The 14,903-nt window shown below is 43.8% G+C and overlaps 1 protein-coding gene across 2 annotated transcripts in view; it reads left to right on the forward strand.

Annotated features, from left to right (window-relative positions):
• Window positions 1-8,876: 8,876 nt before the first annotated feature.
• XPO4 (exportin 4) overlaps window positions 8,877-14,903 on the forward strand; it is a gene marked incomplete at its 3' end in the record, with an annotated part of 71,982 nt that continues 65,955 nt past the window's right edge. For both annotated transcript variants that reach the window (XM_080614337.1, XM_080614338.1), the window contains exon 1: window positions 8,877-9,012. In XM_080614337.1, the coding sequence (XP_080470463.1) occupies window positions 8,935-9,012 (78 nt within the window). In that variant the 5' untranslated portion in view covers window positions 8,877-8,934. The remainder of the gene's footprint in view (window positions 9,013-14,903) is intronic.

The following is a 14,903-nucleotide window of genomic DNA, read 5'->3' on the forward strand; positions in this document are numbered from 1 at the left end:
TACTGTAAAAGGAAAAACTAAATTACTTTTATTCATGGAATAATAGAAATGGCATGAAGCTTTTTACTGTAAGACTTCTGGGATTAATACCCTAAAACTCCTGCTGTAATGTATGTATGTATACCAGGTGATTATGGGATGACTATGCCACTAAAATGATGCAAATGTGAAACTAGTGGAATCAATTTTACAACCTTGGTCTATGCATTTCCAACACAGCTACAGAAAAAACAAAGCCCTTGTAAAATGTAGTCTGGAATACCACCATTCTGGTGGTCATTTTTTGAGATAAGTAACTCATGTCAGAACAGGAAAAGCACTATTTACGGAAAGAACTTATTTATGGGAAGAAACCTCTTCTAATTCTATATGAACTCACAAAATGAAGAATAAGGGCAACAGAACTTTCTAAATATACCTAGAATAAACATGTAGAAGTAAGAAAATCTAATTGGGATAAAGAACAATATCTATCCCTGTGCCAGCAAACCAGCAGCAAATACAATGAAAAGTAAGTAAGATGGAAGTCAGAGATATTTACAACTTTCAGAAGTCAAACTGCAGAATAGCTGTGCAATGAGATGTGAGGACAAGAAACTTAACTCACCTCAGACAGTGTTAGCTTATGTCTGCACATGACTCTGCAATGTGAGCGGCTTAAACTTAGAACTGTAAGGCACTTCTGGTTTATCGTGTTGTTCTCATAGATGACATACAACCTTTTTTCCTGGTTGACTTCATTAGGCTGTCCTAGATCTGGTCACACCAACTATCCAGATGGATAATACTAATCTCTGACAAGGCTGAAAAGTGTTTGGACTATCTGGTATAATTGGAGCTGCTAAAGGATCTTTCTAATATGTCAACACACCAAGAAAATTAATACTTTTTTTTTTTTTTAATGAAACAGTTAAATTCCCCTCAGACTGGCAAGAGGAGGCCATTTCCAACAGTGCAGTGTCGCAGTGCAGGAGCCAGTAGGGAGGTGCAAAATCGAGGCAAGACTTTCCCTGGTTCAAAACCACAGTGACAGTGGTTATCTACCCTGGAAAAAAGGCAGGTCAGAGTGATGCCCACAGTTTGTACTAACCCATCACCCAGACATCTCCTAAGGCACATTGCTATGTTTCATCCATATAACTCAAGGAAGGGAAGAAATAAATCCTTTGAAACTTCTAGTTTATTCTGGAAATGCTGAAGATGAAAAATCTTGTCACCGTTAGTATAAGCTTGGATAAGCACTGTACTCTGTCATTTGGTTTTCAGGGAGCTTTTATAACCTATAGAATCATGCTGAAGCAGCAGTTTGGTTCTACGCAATGACCATACTGTCTGTGTATCCTCAGCTATCAGAGAATCAGCAACTCACAGAGCAGCTCCTTTCTACTACTTGCTGCTTCTGTGTATGGAACAGAAATACAAAGAAACTAAGCAATGAGTCCTGTCACATATTTCTGCTGTGACTTCAGAAGTTAACCATTTTTAGATAGCCAATGTCTTACTAAATACTGGACCTTTCTCGTTGCATTTAATTTTTTTACATGTAACACACCTATGGCAATTGTACAGAGGACAGGTCAGCTGAGTTATTAGCTTGCTTTCCCCTGCCTGCCTTCAAAATAGGAAATGGATAGATGATGAGCTAATTTGCAAGTACTCCATGGTATTTATGCAGCCAGGAGAAAAACTTTTGGCCAAAAGTTCTCAGCCTATGTCAGAGCTGCTTAAGTGAAAACCTCCAAGGCAGTATAGCAGCATTTCCAAATACTGCAAGTAGAACAATCTCATGCATGCGTGTGTTTTAAGCTGCAAAGGTTTCCTTGGCACCTTCTTCTGTGAGCTAGCACAAATGTTTCACCTGCTGGCTTCTCCAAAACCCCACTCTTTTATGCCTATGTAACACACAGGGAGAGTCAAGCCTCCAGATTAGGCTCATGCCTTCCTAGCACTAGGATGGTAAGTCTTACCTCATGGTCTTGCTGAGGACTTCCACTTAGGTCCTCAGTTTTTATGCAGGACTAGTGAGAACTTGGTTGTGACTTAAGTAACTGAGAGGAAGGAAAAGCTACCTCCTAATCAAATGGCCTTGGGAATAAACTATTAGAAGTAGGAAGCCCTTTGCAGGCATCTTTAGAGCAGGGTCAGAACAGAACTATCTCAGAGGAGAGACTAAAGCATCAGGACTGTAGCCTGCGCTCAGCAAAAGAATGGCTTAATCTTAAGTGAATGACACCTAGATGAAACACGTAAGTGACTAGAGACAGTAGCCTAAAATACACTGGTGCTGCATTGATCCCAGTTGGGTTGGTAAATTTGCCTTCACAGCAGTCTTGAGATGAAAGAGGCAGTAAGCTGGCAATCTGAGTTGGCCTTTTGTGTGCTTGAACATAGATATCTGCTGCATGAGGATTTTTAAGTGTTTGATACAGACAAGATGAAACAGGCTAGCTTAAGCTATCATCCTACCATGGAGTGTACCAGTAAAGTGTTCCCAAACACCCCAGAAGACCCTGGTAGAGGTAGCACAGAGGGTATGTGAAGGAAAGCATACATGTTTTCCTAATACTTAGTATAAGTTATTGCTGATAAACTTCCAAGTGTGAATCATAAGCAACATGTTCTGGTAAACCAGTCATAAATCCTAAAGATAACTCTGAAGGTCAAAATAGCTAAACTTAGTGACTGTTATATTCAGCCTCCCCTTTCTTGGGACATTGAAGTGCTAACCAACACGGTGGTTGCTAGACAAGCAGAGCCAGGAAGAAATGGAACATAAGCAGATACCAAAACAAGTACAGCAGGTTTCCTGTAAAACAATTCACTCGTTTTAAACAATGCTTAAGGTCTTACTATTACAGCTTCAAATACAAAGGAATAAGTGTCACAAGATGCCAAAAGTCTAGATCTAGTAACACAATTCACCAAGCCTACATTCTTTTTTCCTTCTACTGACATTTTGTCTCCCGGGGACAATCCCAATGCAATGTCTTGCTTGTGAAAAGCCAGGTTGAGAGCGAGAGGTGTGTGCCTCAATTCTTGGGCAGAATATTAGTTTAATAAATACTGAGTGTGACTCAGTCATCTGCCCGCCTGACATCCTCCTGAATTCCCCTTCTGCAGGCTGCTGCTGTGGCAACTCAACCGCTGCACTGGGTGTGCCGTGGCTGCTCCGGGCCACTGTCACTGTTCACTGCTCTGTGTCACAGGTACTGCATACACACAACTACACATGCACTGATTCTCTATAACCTCATTCTTAGCCCCTGTATCTCTGTGTAGCATTACTTCATATGGTTTGTACCTTCCTTTCAGTAACACTCAATCTTACAGTATGCAGATTGTTCACTTTAATACCTAACATTTTACCTCTTCCCAGTTAACCTCACTTACAACACAATTCCTAGCTGAACTCCATTCTTAATGAAACTGAGAACTTGAATTACTCCAATGACTAATCTAGATTTGCAGCATTGCATATTGTTGCTTTGCAAGAAATAAACTGAAGAGCCAATGTCTAATTAAGAGCATGAACAACCTGAAGGAACTCAAATTGTGCCAAATAAGTGTATTTTTTATTACACTACTCCAATGAAGCTCTTATTGTCTTTACTTGCAGCTGTAGTCCTTCAGTGCTGCTACATAGATGCCCCAGAAATCAAGTCAAGACCCATAAAATAGGACACACTTCAAAAATACGAAGCCCTGTTAAGCCCCTCACCAGAGCAATTCAAGAATGGCCAGGCAGACAGGTACTTTCCCAGAGTTCCTAGAATCTGCTTAACCATTTTCATACATCTTGTACTTCCTCAACAGGAAAGGTAAGGCTCCTACTTTCCTCCTACTGCTTCTCCCTCAGCTTCTCTGATTTAGAGTTAGATCTTAATTTATTTACTAAAAAGACTTTGAGAAATAACAGGAAGAGTACCATTCTCTGCATGCTGAAGGAAAGCAGGAGTAAGGGAGAAATGGATGGTGATCACAGAGACTTCAGCCAGAAGCAAAAGCTGTGAGGGGCCAGGCCATGCTCTGGAGGCTGAGACATGCAGTCCAGTCACACGTGAGAGCTGTGAGGGAAAGGACTGTTCTGAGATGCTCTGTGAACATTAAGATGAATTATCATTGAGAAGGGAAATTGCAGGCTACATTTGCTTTATCAAATCAAGTACGTACAAGCCTTCTTGGTTTATCAGTTTAAATGTGGCCAAACACAAACTGATTCTCAGGAATGGGAAGAGACACTTTCCAATCAAAATTTTGCTCTTTCTCAAACTTTAAGCCCATTTTAAAACAAAAAGTGGCTTTCTGCAAAAGCCTCAATTCAATCTTTCAACTTTATTTTTCTCTAGCTTTGTTCTCAGAAGCAACTACCATTTTAGCACAAGTATAAGTATTCTCTAAGCTTGTCACGGCTACCTTGCACAGAAAACTATATTCCCAAAATGTTAAACTTTGCCCAACTTGAGGCAAGGCAACGGGAAACTGGGTTTATAATAGGAAGTACTGACCAACAGTACTGAGCAGTGCTACCAGACTTGCTTACAATAATTTTGGTGGAAGGGTTTCCTCAAGAGGGAAACAATGACTTACGAGCCTATGTAAATTGACTGAGACCATTTGTATGGAAATCTAGCCAGGGTGTCTGAAGGAATTTAGCAGAATTGTTTTAAGTGACCCTGTCAAGTAGTTCATGCTGGTAGGAAATCTCCTGTGTCACTGGAGATGAGCATCACAAACTACCACAACTTGAGCAGCTAGTACTGGAGCCACTACTCTGAACAGACTTCTACGCACTGGTAAAAAGACAGTAATTAATCAGAAAGCATTGCAGGAATTTATTTCCAATTTATTTGCAGAATTTATTGCAGGCTTGTTGCAGAAATCCAGCCAGTGAAGATAGACGTTAGGAAAAAGGTGCTTGGAAAAGGAAGCAAACTGAGTGTCTTGGCCAGAGAAATGAGATTGACTGAAATAATAAGTGCAGGCTATGTGGGAAGAGATCTCTTGAAACCATTTGGGAAACAGTCTTAAGAGCACTAAGAAATTAAGAAAAAGAAATAAATCAAGCTTCATGTCCTGATGGGAGAGAATGGTTTCAAAAGATTCTATCTAACCAATGCTGAAATATAAATTCCTCTCAAGATCACCACTTGCAAGTTCCCGATTGTCATCATGCTTTCATACTATTGATCCAGTTGCCTACTGACTTTGATTTCCTTATCTTGTCTAACTTACTTAGTACTCAGTCACTTCTATTTACTTACCTTAGACTTTGTCAGATGCTCCTGACTACAACAGATATAGTGTAACTGTGTGTGTGCACAGGACCAATTAACACATATTTCAAACAAAATAAAAAAAAAAACACCAAAACCCTAATTCATGACTAATTTACCACCAGGTCATTTTCCTTAACATTTTAATTTTCAGCTATTTTCCTTAACATTTTAATCTTTAGCCAAAATTAGCACTAGCTGGCTGTTTTCAGCTGTGGAAGAAAGCAAGCTAGAGAAAGACTGCTAGAGCAGGAAGCATAGGCTCCACTACCTACAACACTCTTTCTGGCAGCAAAAGCTTTGAACTATTTTAAGAGTATTAACACCACAAAAGAGGGAAGCGCTAAGCAAGAATGTGATACATCTTTTTTAGCCAACAGCAAAAATAGCTTCAGCATTCACCCTGACAAGATAAATGAACAATCAGCTTTTCTAAGGCTAGCCAAAAGAACATTAAAATTGTATATATAGCTGAGAGGAAATGTGACTACTTGAACATGTTCATTTTTACTGCAGATTACTCAGTCCTTCCACTGGAAATGAGGGCAAGATGCACCTGATGATGATACGGTAAAATGCAAGATTTTGTCCACACATAGTGGACAAAAATTTTTTTTTTTGTGAAAAAAAAGTGGATTTAATGAACGTGTTACTTCAGCAGTATGCTCAGACAGACAACTTCAGGGGGAGAAGGGAAAGATACAGATTGATCAAACCACTATGCCTATTCAGAGAACTGAGGGATAGATCCTAAGGCATCATACCTTACCAGAGATGGAACAACCACCATGGCAGTACAGGCCGAGAACTGACTGAGAAGGAAAACTGGAGGTGTTGGTGGACTGTGTGATGGACAACAAAAGTAGGGCCATTCCATGAGGGCTGATAAGCTGGGAACAAAGCCTGACCACAGAACAGGCAGGGCAGTGCCCTCACCAGCCAGGGTGCAGTACCATAGGATTTGGGCAGGACTGGATTTGTGATAGGTCTTCTTGAGAGGCCAAGACAAGGTGAGACAATGAGTGAGGTCCAGGGTCCAGCCAGAAAGTCCAGCCAGGAACAGCAGAAGACAGAATCAAAGACAAGGTCCACATGGGAGAAAGGGCTGGAGACAAGGCTATATGTTACATAGATCCATCCAGGAAGGCCAACTGATAACCCAAGACAATAGGAGACTGCACTTGGCATAGGTAAACCTACAGTTCTGCACATACAAAGTCCCAGATCAGGGTGTCAGGGCAATTAAGGCCCAGTCATGCACTTTATTTGGCCTTGACAGATACCAAGCTAAACACAAGTGAGAAGAATGCCACAGCAGTGAGCAAGGCTACCTTTATAAAGACATACTAGGTTGTTTTTACAGGCATGAAGCCAGCAGATTGGAAGAATTATTAGTCACCTTTACTCGGTACTTGTTAGTTCACATCTGTAAAACCACATCACGCTTTGGGCTTCCCAGTGTGAGAAAGGCATTGACAAATTGCAGTGAGTGCAAACAAGATGGTGAGGGGGTGGAAAGGCTGAGGAAACTGCGTCCAGTCAGAAGGCTTGAAGGGAGAACCCAGGAGCTTCCTTCCAGTACCTGAAGGTACTTCTTCTCCAACAAGAAAATGGAGCAAAACTCTACTAATGTGCATGGCAGCAGGATGAGGGGCAATATTCACATGGGGAGGTTCTGATTTAGGGTCAAGAAACGTCACCATGACAACAATCAAGTACTGGCACAGGTTGTCCAGATAAGCTGTGCACTCTTCATTCTCGGAGGTTTTTGAGACCCTGCTGGACTAACCTTTAAACAACTTGGTCAGAAGATTGGTCTAGAGACATCTTGAGTCCCCCCAACCTGAGCACTATTTTATTTTTATTGCTCACATGGCTCACCTGAGAGTGCTGCTGAACACGAGTCCACAGAAGAATGAAGGACCTCTGAGAATATGGAAGAAGTTGTTGAAGAATTTCATTCTGAATGCAAGCTACACGTATAGAAATCTTCCACTGAAGTAGTCCTTTACAGAACACAGAATTCTTTAAATCAGCTTTTTTCATACTCTTCAGGTTTCTTTGACATTACCTCTTTGTACACAAATTTCTAAGTCTTTAGCTCTTGTCTTACTGTTCTTGAAAGCAAGACTCATTGTACTGTTTGCCCAATAAACACTTCAGAATTTGTGTGTTGTCACACTTTCACTACCTTTGAACCCCTCCATCTCTGACTGTTGGTTCAACTTTCTTCATACTCAGCTCTCCTTTCAACACAGCCCTGCTGATCTCCCCACATTCTTCAGCTGTGAATTGAATGTTACCCTGAACTACATTTAATGTTTTAGCATGAATTACATTACTTCCTAGGTAAGCCTTGCTGTTATTCCATTTCCTTGATCCTGTCCTCTGCCTTTGGCTATTACATTGTATCAGCTGCATTGAAACATTGCACATTTACACTCAACTTACCTGAACAGTCTGTGAATGTTGAAGGCTTGAATCAGACTGCTCAGTTAGCTGGTATGTCCCACACTTTGCATAAGGTCAGTACTAGAGATCAGTTAATATCACCTCAAGGTTGACATTGGCAGGATGAGAAACCTCATTGGAAAGACCTACTGCTAGCAGAGTGGTGTAGCGGATCTGATGCTGCTCAGTGGCCCGTGCTGTACGAGGCTAACTGTGGAGATCCAGCCTGATGTACACGCTGAACGCTCCTTGGCATTTGCAGATCTTCTGATTTAGTTTCATCTGAAGGTATCAAGGCTCCAAGCCTGCCCCAGTGCAAACTGAAGTGGAAACCATCAGATTTTATTAAAAGCCAAACTCCTAAACCAAACTGAAACACAGGCAAAAGCACAGAGCGCATTTGCTCCTACAGGTGTACAACAGTGTTTTCTCCAGCACATTTTTCAGAGGCGATGCTGTCTTGTAACTCACATCCACTAACGTGACGTGACCCCAAGATGGAGTTATGTGGAGAAAAATGCATTTCAGATCAGTTTTAAGCCTTGGCAATTCCATTTGTAAAGACACTGGCCAACTTCTCACTCCCCACCACTTTCTAAACTGTATTTAAAGACTAATCCCGCTCACCCTACAGAAAACTCCCCAACACCTCTAAGCGACTGGCTCGCGCGATCTCGCTAACACCCGAATTCACCGGCCCACCCCCAGAAACATGACCGAACCGGGCGGTATCCGAACAAGGTTCCCGCCCCCGTCCCGCCCTGCCCTCCGCCGCTGCCGCCTCAGCCCTGGCAGAGCCCGGCCGGGGGCAGCTCGCAGCGCCTCTGCTTACACGTGGGGCGCGCACAGCCGCGGGCCCCGGCAGGTGCGGTAGCCTCGAATCGGCGGTGGGCGGTGCCGGGCCCCGCCCCGGGGCTCCTCAGGTCTCGCCGCGTGCCCCGGGCCCGCCCCGGAGGCGGGGCTGGAGGGCGCGCGGTGGGGAGGAGGAGGAGGAGGAGGAGGAAGAAGAAGAAGAAGAAGGCGGCCGGTGGCGCGCAGGGTAGGGGTTGTCTTCGGCAGCGACGCGGCCCCCGGCTGGCGGCCGGCAGACACGCTGCGGCGCCGCTTCGCTTCCCCGCCCGGGCCGAGCCGGGCTGGGCCGCGCCTGGGATTGGCTGCGCTGCCGCCTCGTCCCAGAATGCAGCGCATGGCGCGTCATTGAAGAGAGACCATGATGGCGGCGGCCGCGGCGGCTGGGGGGGCCCCCGAGGTGATCGCCCAGCTGGAGAACGCGGCCAAAGTGCTCATGGTGAGGCGGGGCGCGCCGCGCCTGGACAGTCCGCGCCGCTCCCCGCTCCCTTTCCCGTCTCCGATCACGCCGGCCGTGGAGCCTCCCGCCGCCCTCGCCCCTCAGGCGCGGGGCTCAGGCGCGGACCGCCGGGGCGCGGTGCCTTCGCTGCCCCATCCGCGCCTTTTCCCGCTTCCCGGCCGGAATCCCCTCCGCTGTGCCTGCTTGTCCTTGTCGCTCCGCAGCTGGGGCCGGCCCCCGCCGCGCACGCCGTGCCGGTCCTCCATGTGCCGCCCGCGCTGCCCCTGTCTCGGGCAGGCTGCCGGCTTCCCGTCCCGGCGGGGTGTCTTGTCCCCTCACGCCCCGAACCCCCGCACCGCCATTGTCCGCCGCGGAGACCTTTACCGAAGTTGCCGGCGGGCAACTGTCTCCCGGCACGAGAGCTGGGCCTCGGGGCGCTTCCCGCGGCGGAGGCAGGGCGGAGGGGGGTGCTGCCCGCTGTGCGGTCCCGGCCCGGCGCGGGCAGTGAGGCAACAGCGGCAGCGCGGAGGCCACCTCTTCCGTGCCGCCCAGCGCGGGCCCAGCGCCGCTCCCTTCCAGAGTTTTCCTTTCAGCGGAGTAGCGCGGGGCGGCCAGAGCTCACGGTGCTGCCGCCTCGAAGCGGATAGTGGGACTGGGTGTCCTGGTCTGTTTATTAGCAGTTAACTGTCTGTGCCACTGTGAATGTGTTGTGTGCCGCTTGCCATGACTGCGTGGAAAAGAAAGCCCGTGCGGCAAAGAGCAGAAACGAGATGGAGCTGAATGCATGTAGTGACCATTGGTGTTAAAACATCCTAGTCACACATCCTTGTAAAAGTTGTTTGCATGAAAAGCTGTATATTGGGCTATGTCGTTTACAGGTTAGTCGTTTACAGATTTAGATCTTATAAAAATGTTCAGCTGAAAACCTTCCCCACAAAGTTTATCTTACCAAACTGTGATTCCAACAGAAATAAGGTTTGCAGGTTGTTGGCATCAAAAGAATTCAGAAGAACAGGGCAAACAGTAGGAAAGTTTGCCTGGTATCCGTAATTGATCAATGGCAAGATCCTGGATGATTGTGTTTGATGTCTGGCTGAAGCAGCCTCACTGAAGTGACAAGCGATTAGCTCTGCTCATGAGTGTTCTTGTCAAAATATGTGCTTGTTGCTCGTTGTGAAATCAAAGCCAGAAAACCACTGACTGTGTTTCCAAATGGGAAAGTAAAGTTGGATAGCTTAGCAACGAGCACTAACCCTTTTAGAAAAAAGCTTCTCAAAAGTATATGAACAGTGATACGTTTTAAGCTGTGAGCTGCCTTTGGGTCATGCATGCCTTGGCAAAACATAACTGTGCACATTATTGCACCTTCTTGTAATGTCTGTGTATCTCAGTTTTAAAAATAACGCAGTTGCTGAAATTACCAGCAGTGTTTGACTGTGTAGGGGAAATCTGTAATGAGTAGTATTATGAGGCACAACACGTGTGTGGAAGGAAGCTGGCGGTTAGGTAGTTTTTGCTATCAAACTGGTAGCACGTGAGGTGGCATCTCCAAAGTTTTGTAGCTGTGCTAGAAAAGTTAACATTACTTGTGTTGGCATCCTCTCCCTAGCATATCCTTGCTAGCATAGAGAGGGAAAAGCAACTTAATATGGAGTTAAATAAGAGTGCTAATACAATGAAAAGATGTGAGCCTCTTATGATAACATTTGTGCTTCTGTTGAAGAGTAGGTGCTAAACTTGCTGGTAAAAATACGTCTTGGTTCTGCAGGCATGTGGTTGTTGGGATCCTTGCTGAATTCCTAGCTTCCTCTCTCCCTCCAGTCTCTGACAGAATGAAAACTGACTTGCAGCAATCATTAGCTTTTTCTTGTTCTTTTCCGTTTTCCACAGATGCTCTTGGAAATTTCATAGGCAATACTGAACTGACAAGAATTAGTTAGATGGCTCTTCTGGAGAAAACAGATATTTAGTAAAGGTATCACTGAGGCTAAAGATCCATAATCAGGCTTTGAACTGGGCTGGCTGTAGAAGAGTTGTGAGAACTGTTTAAGGTTATTGCTCTGTGCTCCTTCTCAAAAATCATCAAGTCTTTGGAGTGGTGGAGGAGAGGAGGAGTGCAGCTAACCGGGTGCTTTACAAAGGCAGATGTGAGACCACAGAGACTGAAAGGATTGTGTGCACTGCTCCTGTTCTTCCTCGCTAGCAGCTGTGGAAGAACCTGAACAGTGATGATCTTAATTTACACTGTTTGGTAAAATCTGGTGAAAGGTCTGCTTTGGGCTGAGGGCAGGAAGTAGCTGTGTGAGGCAGTTTGGAGGTGTGAACTGATGAAGCGATCTGGTGGGATCACTTGGAAAGGTATTTATGTGAAAATCTGAGTACTTGGGAGAGGGTTGTGCAAGTAATGGAGATCCTGGGTAGAGCCTGGCACTTTGCAGTGGAGGCATACCTGAAGTGATGGCTGAGGGCAGAGCTGTGAGTGGTCTAACGATAGGTGGCAGCAGGTTTCAACTGGGCAAGGAGTTGTGCAGGGATTCAGGGAGGTTTTCTCGTGGCAGATCTGTGGCAGCTGAGACAATAGCAATTCTTGCAAAATACAGATGGCTGGGGAGGCATCAAAGGTGATGCAGTGTGTCTGAGGATGGAGCAGGGAGTGGTGGTGGTTTATGTGATACTTGTCTTGATTTCAAACTGAAATACTGAGCCTTGAGGAGACTAATGGACTAGAGGAATTCAGACATGCTAATAAAAAAACCTGAATGTGTTCTTTTAGGGTAAGTATAGGTTACTGTGAGCTCTCTGTATCTTTTGTAAGTGTTTTTTTGGTTTTGTTTTGTTTTTTTTCCTGTTGCTTTGGATTAGTTAAATTTTCCTTTGGAAAGCTGCTTTTTATATGTCAGATAAGAGATAAGCTAGCTCTGATCTCATAAATTGCTGATTTTTATGGACTCTACAAACTCTGGTGGTCAGTGTATGAAAACTAGAGTCGGTCTGTTGTCTCATCAAGTGCAGCTGTATACAAATGCTTTTCCTTTGTTACCAGTAACACCTTTTAACAAGTTTTTTGTTAAAAGGTTCAAAACATTCAAAAAGCTTAGATTGGGAAATCATTGAAATTTGCTGTAAGTTGAATTGTTATAAAAGGTGAAACTTGAGTTGTCATTAGCTGTCAAATACAACTTTGAATGCTGGTCCTGTGACAGTTTTCTCTGGTGTGTGTAAGAGCATTTCCTATATGAAAGAAGTATGTGCTTTTTGGGTGCTTAATTCCTCTCCAGCAAAGCTAAATGTGTTTACTTCAAGTAAGGTCCCCATGGTACATTGTAACTTAAGTCATAAAATGGTGTATGGCATTTCAGTGCCACAGGCTGATGTACACCTTTGATCTCTGTGGCTTTGGCTTGGTGAAGACCAAGCATCTGTATGAGTCAAATGAATTTACTGCTCCTCCATTTCCAACTGGCATGGCATCCCCCAATCAAATGTATAGGGTTTCTATGTATTATGTTCTCTGTAGCTGAGGTGCTAATTAATGCTGAATGTAATTAGTTAAGCACTGTCTTAATAGCTGTCTTCATGCATCACAGAAGACATAGGTTGCATTATTAAGGAAAGAAATGTAAATGACATCCCATAGGTGAGAAGATGAAGTAGGAAGCATGAGTAAGACTGTTCAGTTAATGATTAGAGTGTATTAGACCAGGTTGAAATTTTATAGCAGATGATATGCTGTAACACCTAAATGTAAATTCACAGGTTATAGCTTATTGTCCTCACCCCTCCAAAAAGGGGTACTCTGTTCCTACCTACAGCTTCACTTTCTCCCTTGTGCTGAACTTATTAATGTTGCTGAGATGACATAGGAATTAAAGAAGCGAATGGATTTCTATCAGGTTAGCAAGACAAATTGGCTATCTGTGGAGCCATTTAGGTTGCAGGGCTAGCCCAGGAGGGGGGACCTGAAATAAGATTGTTGGACATGTACAGGGCTGGTCTGCTACTGTTAGTAGTGGTGAGCTGTAAGGTTGGCTCAAGTGTATCATATACCTTCACTGTCCAATCTACTTGTACAGTTTTCTTAGACGTGTACAGTGAAAAAGCAAGAAGTTACAAGTTTCAGAAAGGGAAATTCCAGCTGGAGTGAAGGCAAAAAAGAAACAAACAACACCTCAGTAAGTGTGGTTGGTAAACGCAGTGGTGCAGGCTGCCTGGAGAGGCTGTGGGATCTCCCAGCTTTGGAGGTGTTTAACACTTGACTGAACAAGGCCCTGAAGAGCCTGATCTAACTTTGAAACAAGTTCTCTTTTGGGTGGTGGCAGGGTTGAACGAAGCAAGGTCCAGAGGGCTCTGTCATCCTAAACTATTCTATGTGGTATGGCTGGGTATATTAACAGGTTCAAGAATATTTGAGCCAATTTTTTTTTTTTTATTTTATTTTTTTATTTATTTTTTTATTTTTTTTTTTTTATTTTGTAAGCTGTGGTCTGTTTTGGGAGTGGTGGTGAGTTCTCTGGGTACTACTTAGTTTGTGACTTATTCTGCTCTTCTGGGGGAGGTTTCAGTGTAGTCTGACAATGGTCATACAAACCTCTCAGATGTTGAAATAAGCTTATAGAATAAGAGCATAAGGGAGCACGTTAGTATCCCTAACTTCCAAGACCAAATTGTTTATGTCATCTACCCCAACAATTTGTATGGTTGGCTTTTTTTTACCTGTCTTTCTTGGACTTCAGGGTCATGACAATCCTCCTTCCATGAGGAAGTTCAGTTTCTCATTGCCACCTGTCTTGTAGGACAGTTTTTTCAGCCTGTGAAGCATGACTAATAGTAAGGGTGAAAGGGAGAGATGGACTAGCTCTGGTTTGTTATGGCCGGTTACCTGTTGGAAGAAATCAGACAAATAAATCATTCCAAAGCTGAGATTTGTTGAAGTCCTCCACGTCATTACCCTGCAAAACAAGCTGTGTGCTATGTTACAGCTTTGGATTAGACCAGACATCTGCCCACCTGAGTTCTGTTTCCAGTGATGGTCTCTAACTGCTGATTTGGAGAAAGGGCATGAAAAATAATCCTTTCACTAGTGTGCACTTTGCCTTACTTGAATTAGCAATTTCAGGAGCTCAAGGTAGCGTCATTGTGTTTAATAATTGTTGATCCACTTTTCTTCCATGAATTTGTCCAGTTGTTTCTGGAATGCATTTATATTTTTTGTTTTCTTAGTATTTATATTATACTTGTCTGATAGTAATGAGTTTCACAGGTGATTTTGGAAAAAAACCCCACATTATTTTCTTTGAGAGAAGCCTGCTGTTTGATAATTTAATTCCTTCTTGAATTATAAGAAATGCCTGATCATTGTTCTAATTTTTCTTCTATGATACTGCATCATTCAGTCATCTGTTAGTTAAACTGAAGACTCTTGTCATTTTTTTGTGTGGGAGATTCCCCACATACCTAATCATTTCTGTACTCCTCTGTAGCTTTTCATGATACCATTTTTGAAATGGGCTGGCCAGAACTGCATTCTTTTGTGATGTGGGTACTTGAGGATTTTAGATGGTTGTAAAGTTTTGGTGTTCTGTATTTTTTTCCTAATAGCACTTAATACTGTGATTTTCTTTTATTCAGAGCAGCAAGGTGATATTTTCAGAGGACTATGCCCAAGTTATCCAGATCACTTTCTGGAGTGGTATCAAGTAATTTACAGTCCATCATGTGTATGTACAGTTTTTCCTCCTTTTCCTTAAGAACTGGTATGGTTGGTGCTTTTTACAAGCACACAGTTCAGATTACAGCTTGAGAGATAAGTATGTGCAGTGTGCAGTATGCTAATGAAACTTTTATTTGGGAGCTGAGAACAAGTGTGCATGGAGCATACCCAAACTAAGGGT

This window comes from Psittacula echo (assembly GCF_963264785.1).
Source record: "Psittacula echo genome assembly, chromosome: 3".
Taxonomy (NCBI): Eukaryota; Metazoa; Chordata; class Aves; order Psittaciformes; family Psittacidae; genus Psittacula; species Psittacula echo.